The 12,588-nt window shown below is 40.8% G+C and overlaps 1 protein-coding gene across 5 annotated transcripts; it reads left to right on the forward strand.

Annotated features, from left to right (window-relative positions):
• Nucleotides 1-666: 666 nt before the first annotated feature.
• On the forward strand, nucleotides 667-12,588 carry esrp1 (epithelial splicing regulatory protein 1). 5 transcript variants are annotated; one of them, XM_032519460.1, is made up of 16 exons: nucleotides 668-1,036; nucleotides 1,451-1,609; nucleotides 1,739-1,855; nucleotides 2,176-2,287; nucleotides 2,767-2,910; nucleotides 3,519-3,573; nucleotides 3,682-3,792; nucleotides 3,929-4,061; nucleotides 4,200-4,242; nucleotides 5,144-5,463; nucleotides 6,344-6,568; nucleotides 6,652-6,904; nucleotides 8,156-8,336; nucleotides 9,253-9,403; nucleotides 9,887-10,002; nucleotides 11,210-12,588. In XM_032519460.1, the coding sequence occupies exons 1-15, from the start codon at nucleotides 905-907 to the stop codon at nucleotides 9,986-9,988; spliced, it is 2,238 nt and encodes a 745-aa protein (XP_032375351.1). In that variant the 5' UTR covers nucleotides 668-904; the 3' UTR covers nucleotides 9,989-10,002; nucleotides 11,210-12,588. The 5 variants fall into 5 exon arrangements, with proteins under 5 accessions (XP_032375349.1, XP_032375352.1, XP_032375351.1 ...); XM_032519458.1 differs by lacking the exon at nucleotides 9,887-10,002 and having other exon boundaries at nucleotides 667-1,036; nucleotides 3,685-3,792; XM_032519457.1 differs by lacking the exon at nucleotides 9,887-10,002.

A 12,588-nucleotide genomic window follows, 5' to 3' on the forward strand; every position in this document is an offset into this window, starting at 1 on the left:
AAATGTAGGCAGGAGATCAACGTATTTATATTATTCTAAAGAGAAAATAAAAGCAACCAGTTTGGTGGAAATTAAATTACATGATTCATAAATTATTACTAATATTATTATTGTTATTGATGCTATATTATAATTGTTGTTGTTAAACTGAAGGACAACCATAGGCTAAAAGACAATATTAATATCATAGGCTATAGTATATTGCAAAAACTTGTTGACACACTTGTTGACACGAATTAATAATCAACTAAAATGAAACATTGTGAATGTAGCCTATATTTATTCCCACACACTCCATGGAGGGTTTGGCCTTTGTGAATGTTGTTGTTAACACAACACTATATTCATATAGGCTATATATCAGGCTAAATTAGGTACATTTGCGTAAAAATAGGAAATCGTTATAGCAGAAATTATTGAATGATCTTCAATATGGAGCCCGCGGTTAAACTTCCTATTTGGAAAGATGATTATTCAAGTAAACCATTTTACATTTTTGATGCCCGTCGAGTCTCGTACATTGTTATAGAAAGAAATACACAATATTTTACAATAAATTTAGAAATGTTAAAATTTCTTTCCTTTGTGGTCTGCCACGTACCTGAAGGAGGGAGGGACAGGTAGAGTCACGTGGTCACACAGGTACATGCACTACAAAAACGGGGAATGTGCAGCCATTATTACTCCGCGATGGTGACTGCGGGAGGTTTCACGTAAAATTTAACACGCGACGAAACTTGGATTTAAGAACTAACCTTTACGCCCAGGTGTCAAAGTACAGGTGTTTATATCTCGGCTTCTGCGTGTGATCTCCTCTCCGGTGTATCTTCAATTGCTGTCCTTTACTCTTGTGCTGTATTAGATTAGATTTTTTTTTTTTTTTTTTAGCTGTGTTTGTGTTCAGATGACGGCGCAGGTAGACTACCTGGTGGTGATTTTCACCGCCACATCTGGCGCGAGCGGAGAGTTGCTGGGATCTGACGAGAAGGAACTAGTGCAGTTGGTTTGGCAGCTGGTGGATGTAAAGAACAAAAAGGTAAATAAAAATAAAAACTGGACTACGTACTTATTACAGATGGCTATTGTTATTCTAAAGCAGGAAATGTGGTAACTAAAGGAGTGGGCAGCTAAACAACTCTAACAGAAATAGCTTAAAATGCAAACGACACCCATTCATAATGTGGTGATTCAAGTGAGTAAACATCTGACAGGTGAATATAGTCTCAGAAGTTATTCAGTATAATGAGAGGACACATATTTTCTACTAATGATGTCTACATAGTAAGATATTTAGACATACTTCTGGTTTTGTTCTTCAATATGATAATATCAATGTAATAAAGGTATATATTACAGCCATTAAATGCTATTGTAACAGCCTACAGCTTGTGAGTTTCTATGTAGACTTCTGTTTCAAGACTGACATGTGTTTTCTACTACTCTGAACCAGTTGGGCAAGGTAAATGAGCTTCTCATTAAGCCGGACCTCTCAGACTTGACAGAGCAAAAAGATGAGGAGGACGTGGTGGAGGAAAGCGTGGAAGAGGACAATAGATCCGGAGCAGATAATGTCTTTACAGCCACAAGTCTAGAGACAGCTTTAAACCTGGTAATAACCTCACTGAAGTCACTAGAAATAGGCTTTTTTTTTTTATTAAATAGTAATTATTACTGCTGCCTGAAGATAGATTATGAACGTTTTAATTTTTTTCTAAATGTTTGACGCCTGTTTTTGCAGTTTCATCTACAACTGACAAACGAGGTGAACAGCACGGGCGCAGGCACGTCTGTGTGTTTGTGTACAGACGGGCAGCTCCACATCCGTCAAGTGATTCACCCTGAGGCTGCAAGCAAGGTGAGCAAGCTTGGTGGGTGAACGCCTTCCACCTAGGGCGGATGTTCACTCAGTGCTGTAGGTAACCTTCAGCACTTACACAGTCGCAAAGGGATTTGTTGTGTCAGCACTGTGCTGAAGTTGATCTTCGCCAAAGAGACAGTCATGCAATCTGTCTAAAAACACACAAAACACCACCTACAAAATGAGGCTGACAAAATTCTCCCACATGACTTAAACCTGCGTGAAGTGGTACACAGAGATCATTCTACTGGCATGAGCAAACAGTAATATGATGGTAATAAAATAGCAGCTGTTCATTTAATCTCTTCCCTCTTCAGAACATCCTGGTCCCAGACTGTTTCTACTCATTCTTTGACCTTCGGAAAGAGTTCAAGAAGCACTTCCCCGCATCTGACCTCAAGGCTTTGAATGTACACATCATGGCAGAGTGTATCCTTTAATGTGTCACCTGTTTACATTTGGTGTGCAAGTGAATGAATGTGAACTACACTGTTATAAGTTATGTATTCAATGTTTAACTGTATTTTTGGATATCTAAGTTCAGCTTGATCTCTTGAGCACTTATATTGCTCAGAAACACACAAATTAGAACTTCATAAGCCACGGGGTGTTGGCTACAAGACTTGAGGTTTTGAAATGCAAATAAGGAAACAATGGCAGCGCTCAGTGAGTGAGTTAATGTGTGTTTAGCCAACAGGGCAAACCCCACACACCCACTGGAACAGGATAACTAACATCTCTCTTCGGTGTCTCTTGCCTCGCCTGCTGCCCCCTCCTCCACCCCAATTTTTATTTACACCTGTCACATATACATACCTACAAACACCTTTGGCTGTCTCTGAACTCTTAGACTGTGTTCATTTTTTTGGCTGTTCATTGTTTGCTTTTCTTGACCGCGTCCTGATCAGCCCTTAGTATACCTGTTGATGTGCCCGCCATGTGGGACCCCTCAGCCACCCTGGATCCATCAGCCATATTGCCTGCAGAAATAGCAGTACAGCAGACCCAGATTATGGGCAGTGTGGCCCTTGCCCTGCTTTCTGAGCCATTTAGTGAGTACCATATATTATTTTACACAAAAGTGAAACATTAGGGATATGTTAGTTATTTTGACATATAGGCCTGCTGTGTGTTTACAGGTAGGATCAGAAAAGTATGCTAATTCAAAAGCACTGCTACGATAAGATGATATTTAAGGAGATAAGGGCTGAGACAGAAAATGAATAAGGAACCATTTTGACAATTGATTAATTGTTTTAGTAATTTCTCAATCATAAATTCCTATTCAGTGGTCCCAGCTTTTCCAATGTGAGGACGTCTGGACTGTTGGTTGCACAAAACAAGACATTTAATTATATGGCTTTCGTTTCTGGCATTTTCACTATGTCACACAATCAGTCAATAAATAGAGATAATAATTGGCAGATTGATCTGCAATGAAAATAATTGTGAGTTGCAGCCCTTAAGTAAACTGCTCTTTATGTTAATTTCTTTAAAAGGAAATGTTCAGTTCATGAATGCAAAATACAGTCAGCATTTTATTCCAAGACTATTAGAATATTGCCGTGTTGATTACAAAGTACTATAATTAGTTTCAGTTAGGTGGTCTAATTTTCAAATGTAATTTTGGAAACCAATCTCTAATGCTTTCCCATTACAGGTCACACATTTTCTACACAGGAGAGAGTTAGTGAGAAGTTTGAGTCTGGCACTTGGTAAGTAAAGTTTGTTCATAGTAAAAAAAAAATCATTTTTTTCCCCTCTGCATCTCAAATCAACTACACGTCTACTCCTGCTGTGTGTGTGTGTGTGTGTGTGTGTAGCAGTAAGATGGAGAAAGTTTGTGACAACACAGTGATCAGAGCCAGAGGGTTGCCATGGCAATCTTCTGACCAGGACATTGCTCGATTCTTCAGAGGACTCAACATTGCAAAGTATGTTGTAGCTATAGTAACGGCACTTTCATTTATGGAGGATTTGTATCGATCAGTTAACATGCTGTATACTGAAACCTGCTGTTGACATCAGGTTTAACATCCTCTATAACGATCTGCATGTTGTGTTGTATAGAGGAGGAGCTGCATTGTGTCTTAATGCTCAGGGGAGGAGGAACGGAGAAGCTCTTGTTCGTTTTGTCAGTGAAGATCACAGAGACCTGGCACTGCAGAGACACAAACACCACATGGGCAACAGATACATAGAGGTGACCAGTCTTAACCCTACCAGTCTGTAACGATTAAGTGAATCAGCCACACCACATTGACTTAAATTAATCACTTATGTCGCTATATATCTAGCAACCATAATTCTTCATTTTGGTCTTGTTCATTTCTAATGGCAGGTTTACAAAGCAACAGGAGAGGACTTCTTGAAGATAGCAGGAGGTGAGAAGATTTCACCAAGTGTACTATAACGTATTTTACCTTACAAGCACCAACCGAGGCATTTCCTAAAAGTAGGTTTGGTGTTTTGTACAAAATATAGTTTGACCAAATTGAGTCCTGAAGCTTTTCGGTAGTGCTGCTGTAGTTTGAGCATGAATTTCCTGTTATGAGAATCAACTCACAATTCATTATTTAAAAACCAAATGCCTTGCGGTTTGGTTTTGTGTTTGTATTCATGGATTTTCTAATATTGATTTTTGGGATCTGAACATATTCCAGCATCCTAAATAATTTCTTTGGAGTTGACTTTTTCAGCCCATTCGTCATCTCTACGGGAAAATCATAACCTGCAGACAAAGTTAGCAGTTATGGCAAAACATCAGTGATAACATTTGTTTATTATAAGTAAAAGTGCCTTTTAGGATGGCAACAAGTTTGTCAAGTAGGCATAGTTCAAGTTAGTTACTCATACAATGAAGCCCTCCTAGATAACAGAAATTACTTTTTTAAGTACACGATGCTGATGTTTATCATAAAAATGACGGCCAGAAAATCACTCAAGATCATGAGGGGTTAAGAGTAAAGTTTATTCTCATTAATGATGAAATAAGAGGGGGAAAAAACACCCTCTAATCACTCCATACCATCACAGAGTGCTGCTTAAAGGAAGGAAAACTTGTCGAAGTCTGGTTAAATAAATGCGTCCGTGTGTGTGTGTGTGTGTGTGTGTGTGTGTGTGTGTGTGTGTGTGGTTGTGTGTGTGTGTGTGTGTGTGTGTGTGTGTGTGTGTGTGTGTGTGTGTGTGTGTGTGTGTGGTGTGTGTGGTGGTGTGGTGTGGTGTGTGGTGTGTGTGTGTGTGTGTGTGTGTGTGTGTGTGTGTGTGTGTGTGTGTGTGTGCCAGGTACATCCAATGAGGTAGCAATGTTCCTGTCTCGTGAGGACCAGATCATAGTGAGGATGCGAGGTCTTCCTTTCATAGCCACACATGAGCAGGTGCTTAACTTCTTCTCCCCGGACGAGGGCCTTAAAGACATGTGTCCGGTCAGCGGAGGAAAGGATGGCATCCTATTTGTTCGCTATCCAGACGGGCGTCCCACTGGCGATGCCTTTGTTTTATTTGCCTGTGAGGAACACGCCCAGTGTGCTCTGAGGAAACACAAGGAAATCCTGGGGAGAAGATATATTGAGTTGTTCAAAAGTACAGCAGCAGAGGTCCAACAGGTAAGTCAGGGAGTCCGCCTAGATGTGGGTGTGCTTCTTTGTGCGTGTGTGTGTGTGCGTGCGTGTGTGTGTGTGTGTGTGTGTGTATATATTTAGCTTGTAGAAAGTCTTCTTCATGTGTCCATTTTAAATTAAGGTGTGTCTATTTCTAAAAATCCTCTCTTGCTCTCAAAAATAAAAGAGGATAACAAGATAGAACAAAGTGTGTGAGAGAGTTTGTGGGATTGTAGGAATAATTGGAGTAGACCTTATGGGTGTGGACCTGCATAGCAAGGTGGACTCTGTGTGTTTGTGTTTCCCTTAAGCATGTAGGTACACACAAATACTACAGATTACTTGTCTCTCTTTCTCTTTTGTTGGTCCTCCTCAGTCTTTCTCCCTCTCTTGTGAGATGAAGACATGTGAACTAATTTTCTTATCTTCGCGGACTGATAAGCACACAGCCCACAGCCATATAGATGCAGAGGCCTCTCATCATGCTTTTAATATATGACAGACTAAAGAGTTGTCTTGCTTCTTTTTTTAGAAATGCAAACAAGCCAGCTTTTGTCTGACATTGTAACACACATTTCAACAGAACATGGACTTGCCTTTGTCTGCTAAAAGTTGGCCTATACTGCATGAGTTTCAGGGTGTATACACTTTCTAGATTTCTTAATTTTAACTGTTGTATTTTGGTGTTTAAGTGTATTTTTTTCTTTTTCTTTATTTTTTTTTTTTTTTTTACAAATTTTGTGGGGAAGAAAGGTTTCCCTAAACTAGACTCAGTTTTAATCAGTTCTTCCTCCCTGACTGTCTTTGCTGCAGGTAGATGATGTCATTTTTAAGTGTGTTTGTGTGTGTGTGTGTGTGTGTGTGCATGCATGTGTGTGTGTTTTAGGTGTTAAACCGGTACTCTTCAGCCCCTCTGATCCCCGTGGCCCCTGCCCCCTTGGTGTCAATGCTGCCCACAGTGTCACTCCTGCCCTCTCCTGGTGGTGTGAGGGACTGCCTGAGGCTGAGGGGGCTGCCGTACACAGCGAGCATAGAGGACATCCTCACCTTCCTGGGCGAGTTTACACACGATATCAGACCACATGGTGTGCACATGGTCCTTAACCAGCAGGTACATGCATTAACCGCACTGACACACCCATGGAGTCTCTGACACAAGGCTGCAGAGTAATGTCTGACTCTCTCTGTTTCTAGGGTCGTCCATCAGGTGACTGCTTCATCCAGATGACCTCAGCAGAGCGGGCTATTCAGGCGTCACAGCGGCTCCACAAGCATGTCATCTCCAGCCAGCGGGGGGCCAACAGCCGCTACGTGGAGGTGTTCTCCTGCAGCGCAGAGGAGATGGGCCTGGTGCTGATGGGAGGCTCGCTCTCACACACACATACACACACACACACCCGGAACAGGAGTGGGACAGGGCTCAGCCCGCCGCCATGTAAGTCAAGACGTAAGTGCTGCTGGGAGCTGGGGGTGCTTCGGGACTGCAGGGTAGGTGGTCTCCTGCCGCGGGGGGCAGGGTTTCTGGGTTTTCTCCAATCTACTACTGTGGAAGTTAGAGGACATCTGGTCCGACCAGGAGGATAAAAAATATATATACTGTGTGTGTGTGTGTGTGTGTGTGTGTGTGTGTGTGGTGTGTGTGTGTGTGTGTTACCTCTTGTAATTTAGTGTGATTAAATTACCCATCTGCATGCACTGAGAAATCTCACGTGTTAACTGTTAATTCTACCTTTTCACCTGTGTTCACACATTCTGATTGTAGTTCATCTTCTTCAATGGCATGTTTGTTACTCACTCTTAATTTTACCACTTTACCACTCCTTGATCATAAAGGTCTGACAGGGTTGGAAAAGTGTAAGCAAGACAGCTTGTCTATTAGATGTCAAAAAGGCTTACAACTCTCCAGCCTTCTCAGATTGGTCTTGGTGGTTGTGGGATTTAGCCTCAGTAGACCGGCGCACCTCAGGTGTGTGTGTGTGTGTGTGTCTCCTGTGCTTGTCCAATCAGGGGAGCTGTGGGAAGGTGGGCAGAGCTGAACGCTGGTGCTATGTTCTCAGTGTCTGTAGTCCTTCACCAAAAATGTGCACTCCTAGTTTTTAAACGGAGGTGCAATTCAAAAGAGGTCTAATGTTTGTGAATTGTTGGATATGAAGTGCAGATGTTCACATGAGTGAAAAGTACACCGCACAGGGATTCAAAACTAGACATGCGTGGGTGGTAGTGAGTTAATGACAATTTTGTTTACATTTGTTATTATTCTTGAGCAAAACACGTTCGATTGACAGAAAGTTTGTTCCATGTAAAAACAACATAGCCACAGTCATAATTTGGGGAGGGGGCAAGTGTTCATGCTGCACTGATTCTGTAGGCCTAAAATGGTATGGACCATATGTATAAATTGGGTCTTACTTCATATAACTTGTTTTCTGCAGAATATAGTCACTACTACTCCTGGGATTATGACTATGAGTCTGTGCCAATATTGCTCTCATTTTGTAAATACGAGATATATTGATGGTTCCGGGCATTTATCAATTAGACATATGTCAGGTGCTGAGTAATAGTGGTCATTGTTTGCACGTTTGCATGAGCCCCTCTCTCAGGAACAAACAATGACCAGACTTCACCATTATCATTGTCTATTCACTGTTTGTCCGTTTTAAGTATATTGTCTCTTCCTATGTTTTCTCTTCTCCAGGTTTATCTCCATCAGCCTACTCCTTCGCCCCCGCTCCACCGGTCATGTCTACAGAGGCTACTGCTGCCCTCTACCCTCCCATGGGTCAGATGTTGCTGGCCCCACGCCACCTGCCACCAGGACATGCCTACTACCCAGCCTCAGCTCAGCTATACATGAACTACGCTGCTTACTACCCTAGGTAAAAAGTGATGGTTACAGACCAGCAAAAGGGCTAAAACTTTTCATTTTATTTTTACGTATAATTCCAGTTTTCTCAGTAATCCCCAAATCTTTAACCAGTCCTCCTGGCAATTATTATACTCATGATAAAAATTTTAATTGCTTTGTGAGAGCTTGCTTTTGTCCAGCCCCCACAAAAATGTCACAAGAAATTTTCAAATCAGACGTGCTTAGTTGCAGATTCACTGTACATGGTAATCGCACATAAAATGAACCACTTCCGGACTATTATAAAAAATATTTGAGAGTTGACGGATTTCTTGTTAGACAGTGTTTACTTGCTAGACAGTGTTTACTTGCGGGATGTGTGCTGCTGAGCATGCACATTTTTTTTTTTAAACAAACATTATTTACATCTTTGATTTTCTGAGCATTCTGTTTCCATAGGCATTATAATAGTACATTGAAGAACATGAGTGCTCTAAAACATTTCAAGAAACTGTCTAATTACATTTTTAAACTTTTGTATACGGGAGAGCCCTTTAAATACTCACTCAAAGTGTGCAGCATTTTTTTGGACTGCAATACTAATATTTTTTTTCTTTTCTTCATTTTATCTGGTATTTTATTGTGTGCGAAATGACAAAAAATGGACTTCCTCAAAGTGGAAAAAGAAAAGCAGTTTTGTTAAAATGCATCTTGGCAAGGAGAACAGCTGGGACAAGGGTAGTTAATAACTGAACACTGTGGTATCAGAGAACTTGGTAAACGTCTGTGACCTCTGTTTCTCCCAACAACGCCCAAAGTTACTCCCAGTCTTGTGATATGCTCTTTGTTTGCTGAGAAACCTCTTTAAAGCATTTAGTTTGTTTAGTTTTTAGAGATATTTTCATGATAACAGTCTGTCTGTGCCTTCTTTCTTGTCTTTTTTCCAGTCCACCTGGCTCACCTACCACCGTAGGTTTCTTCCCCTCCCCCTCTTCCCTTTCCTCGCTCGCCTCCCCAGGGGGGTTGATTCGCATGCCAGGTCTGACCTACAGCAGCAATGGAGTCAAAGACCTCATTAATGCAGTGCAGGCATACCAGGTAAGAGACAGGTCTCTACAAATTAACCATGCGTAATAAGTAGTTATTAATACCGTTCATATACATGCAAATACTCTCTCTGTAGGATCGAAGTGTTGTATTCAAATCTCCTTCTGTTGTGGGTGTGTATTGTCAGGCATCCACTGTGTTTGCCCTGAAGCTATCAAACTAGTTTATCCTGTCTACTCTCCATGTTCTGTCACACATGCATTGCTGCTTGCTTAGACTTGAATTGGAGGAACACAAGTCTTTTTTAAACTTGAAAGAGTGAAGAATCTTAGGGATATGATAAATAAAACTTTATACTAAATGAAGAGACAAACTTAAAAAAAAATATATGCAGTATTGCTAACTCATGAATAAACTCTTCTTTCACCCCCATGCTGGAGTTAACAGGTCTATGTGGCCTTTAGGTTAGTGTCTTTGGTTGCTTGTCTCTCAGCCCCCTGTTTCTGTCATTCCTCCCCCTTCATCACAACACAGTATGCCCCCGAGGATGCTCTCATGCACGCCCATGGGCCTGTGCACGCTCACGACCCGACCGGGACATTACTTACGCAGCCCAAAGAATGGGTGTGTATTTAAGGTGTCTGAGGCAGGTAAGGATTGACTGAGGGCTCAGTGAGGGGGATTTAGTTTAGATGGTGGTTGTACCTGTGGTTTGGGTATTCACCAGGGGTTACAGGGCTCAGCACGACACCTACATTTCCTATGTAGACAGGGAATTCTCCACTAACCACACGCAGTGACAACAATGAACACATTTTTGATTGGGTTGAGTGGTTAGAGGAAAATTCTTGGATTTTAATCAATCATTGGATTTTGTCTTTAATAGTTTTGTCTTTAATAGTTTTGCCTTTTACGGCAGTGTGCTTCATCTAATACTAGCTACATTTCTGTCTTCTCAAGAAGTTATTTATGACCTACAAAAATAGCCAAGAGGGCCAATTGACCATTTGCTAAACCCCACTTCTGATCAGTGATTGTCCAGTCATGGCTTAGTCACCATAACAAGGCACAGCAGATCTGTCAAGCTGTGGATTTCTCCATTATCACATGAGTTTGGACAGTGGTGTTTTTATTTTAAAACACCGTCCTAAAACTAAAAATACAACAGTTAAAGTGTAAGGGATGGTTTCATCACACACTGTGCTGGAATCATTGGCATGTCCAGCTAACTAGATAAAAGTAAAAGGTACAAAATTGTGTGTTTTAGGGGAGAAGTTGATTACAACTCCCAAGGTGTGTTTCAGCGAGAAGAATCGACTGGCGCAACTTACAAAAGTCTCACCAGGCTTGGCTTTTAATCTTATTACCAAAGTGAGACGTTTATGGATAATATTGAACAAATACGTTATAGGATCATCCTATTATTCTGTGTTTATTAGTTTACCAAAAAAAAAGAACTCGGCTGTCAGAAGGGAGCCAGCTCCCATCATTCACTTAAAGGAGAGGGCTCACTATTCACAACTGTTTTGTTTGAAAAAAATTACTATGAACTTTTGAATGGTGAATCGTCCAGTTATTATTGTACACTGCATTATATGCTGTGCAAGAATGGAAAGCTTAACAGGTATAGCAACAGTAACTAAGGTAGGAAGGGTTTAGTGAATGGTCAATTGGTAGTGTTGTAGTGAAATATTAGGGAATCACAGGTGTAGCCTTCAGGTGTTTGAGAAGGTGATGGGTAAAATCTGGTGCTGGTGTAAGGGCTCTGCGTTTGATGCTGTTCCACTGCGATAATACTTTTATCTCTCTCTTCCCTTCCTTACCCCAAACTCTCCTTCCCCCCCCCCCCCCCTCCAGAATCCTGTGGAGTCCGTGTCTCTCCTGAGCAGCGGTCTGATTGGTCAGTCCAGTGGCAGCGATGCTCCTCTCATGTCCCTCCCTGCTCTCATGACCAAGCCGGCGGGGCAGTACCTGGACCTGACCCTGCTGTAGGGTCACAGATATACAAAGGTCATGTATATGTCATGTAATGTATTGTTAGGTTTTTAAAATAGTCTTTTAGATTTGTTATTTATATCTTTAAGAACAGAAAAGTATGTATTTTATACCAAAATCATTGTGGCCTTAGCCAAAAATAGCAGTTTTTGTCTTATATTGCACAGTGTGTATTTTAAAAGCTTTATAGAGATTTTTTTTAACATGTTATGATATTATAATCATGTTGATATATTTGCTAGCCAAACTAGAGAAGAATGACCAATTAGCAACCAAGCTAAATTTTTTTCTTGAGCTTCTCTGTGAAGAGTGAAAGTGTGTGAGTGTGTATTAGTGTGGAAGAGATAAAAATGAGTATTATGCATGGCTGTTGAAATGTCTCAATACTCAATCTGTTTATGGAATACATTTGTTTCTTATGTTTATATACGTTTGATACAGTACACAGTGATTGTATTGGAAGCTTTAGTGCATGAAGAAGTTAGTAGTAAAACTTTAAGATGTTTACATAATGCCAAATATCAATGCACTGCTAATCAATATGACTACTAATGAATATAATAGCAGTATCTTGGATAATAACATGTTACACTGTGAGTTTGTCAAATAGTCTGATTCTTGCATCAGGCTTCACTTACAAAAGTATCTTACACAAATCTCCCACTCATTAGCCCCCTTCTTACCTTCATATGTACCCCATATGGATCTGTTTCCATGTTGTGTAATGCCAATGTTGTCTTGCCCTTTGTTTTGGACTTAAATTTGAACAAGACATTCCCAATTCTCTGTAACCTAACCATGCATTCTTCAAGAAGACCTATGTGACAATCTCTCTTACTGAGTGAATCTCAGGAGCCAGAGATTTCGGAAAAATTGTTATTACATGTTTTACTCCAATACGACTACAAAGATGTATCAGTCAATCACACTTTCCTTGTCTTCTTTCCACCATCCACGCTGATGTCAGGGAAAGCAAAGCAGCAAACGTGTTTTCCCTGCAGAAATCCCTTTTGTAATTTCTGTTTTAACTAAATCATTTGGAGAGTGGATGGAAAGTTGAGAAGGAAAGGAAATGAAGGACACCTCTGTCTGTATCTTGTGAATTTAATTGTGCCCTGCAAAGTTGCTGTTTGAGCTTTATGTTGCTGCACACACTTCCTACAGTGGGATTCTAAACTCCTGCTCAGGACGTCCCGCTGTGGCAATGCTGAAACAACAATAAACATAACATGTGAAGTCTG

This window comes from Etheostoma spectabile, chromosome 6, assembly GCF_008692095.1.
Source record: "Etheostoma spectabile isolate EspeVRDwgs_2016 chromosome 6, UIUC_Espe_1.0, whole genome shotgun sequence".
NCBI classification, from domain to species: Eukaryota; Metazoa; Chordata; class Actinopteri; order Perciformes; family Percidae; genus Etheostoma; species Etheostoma spectabile.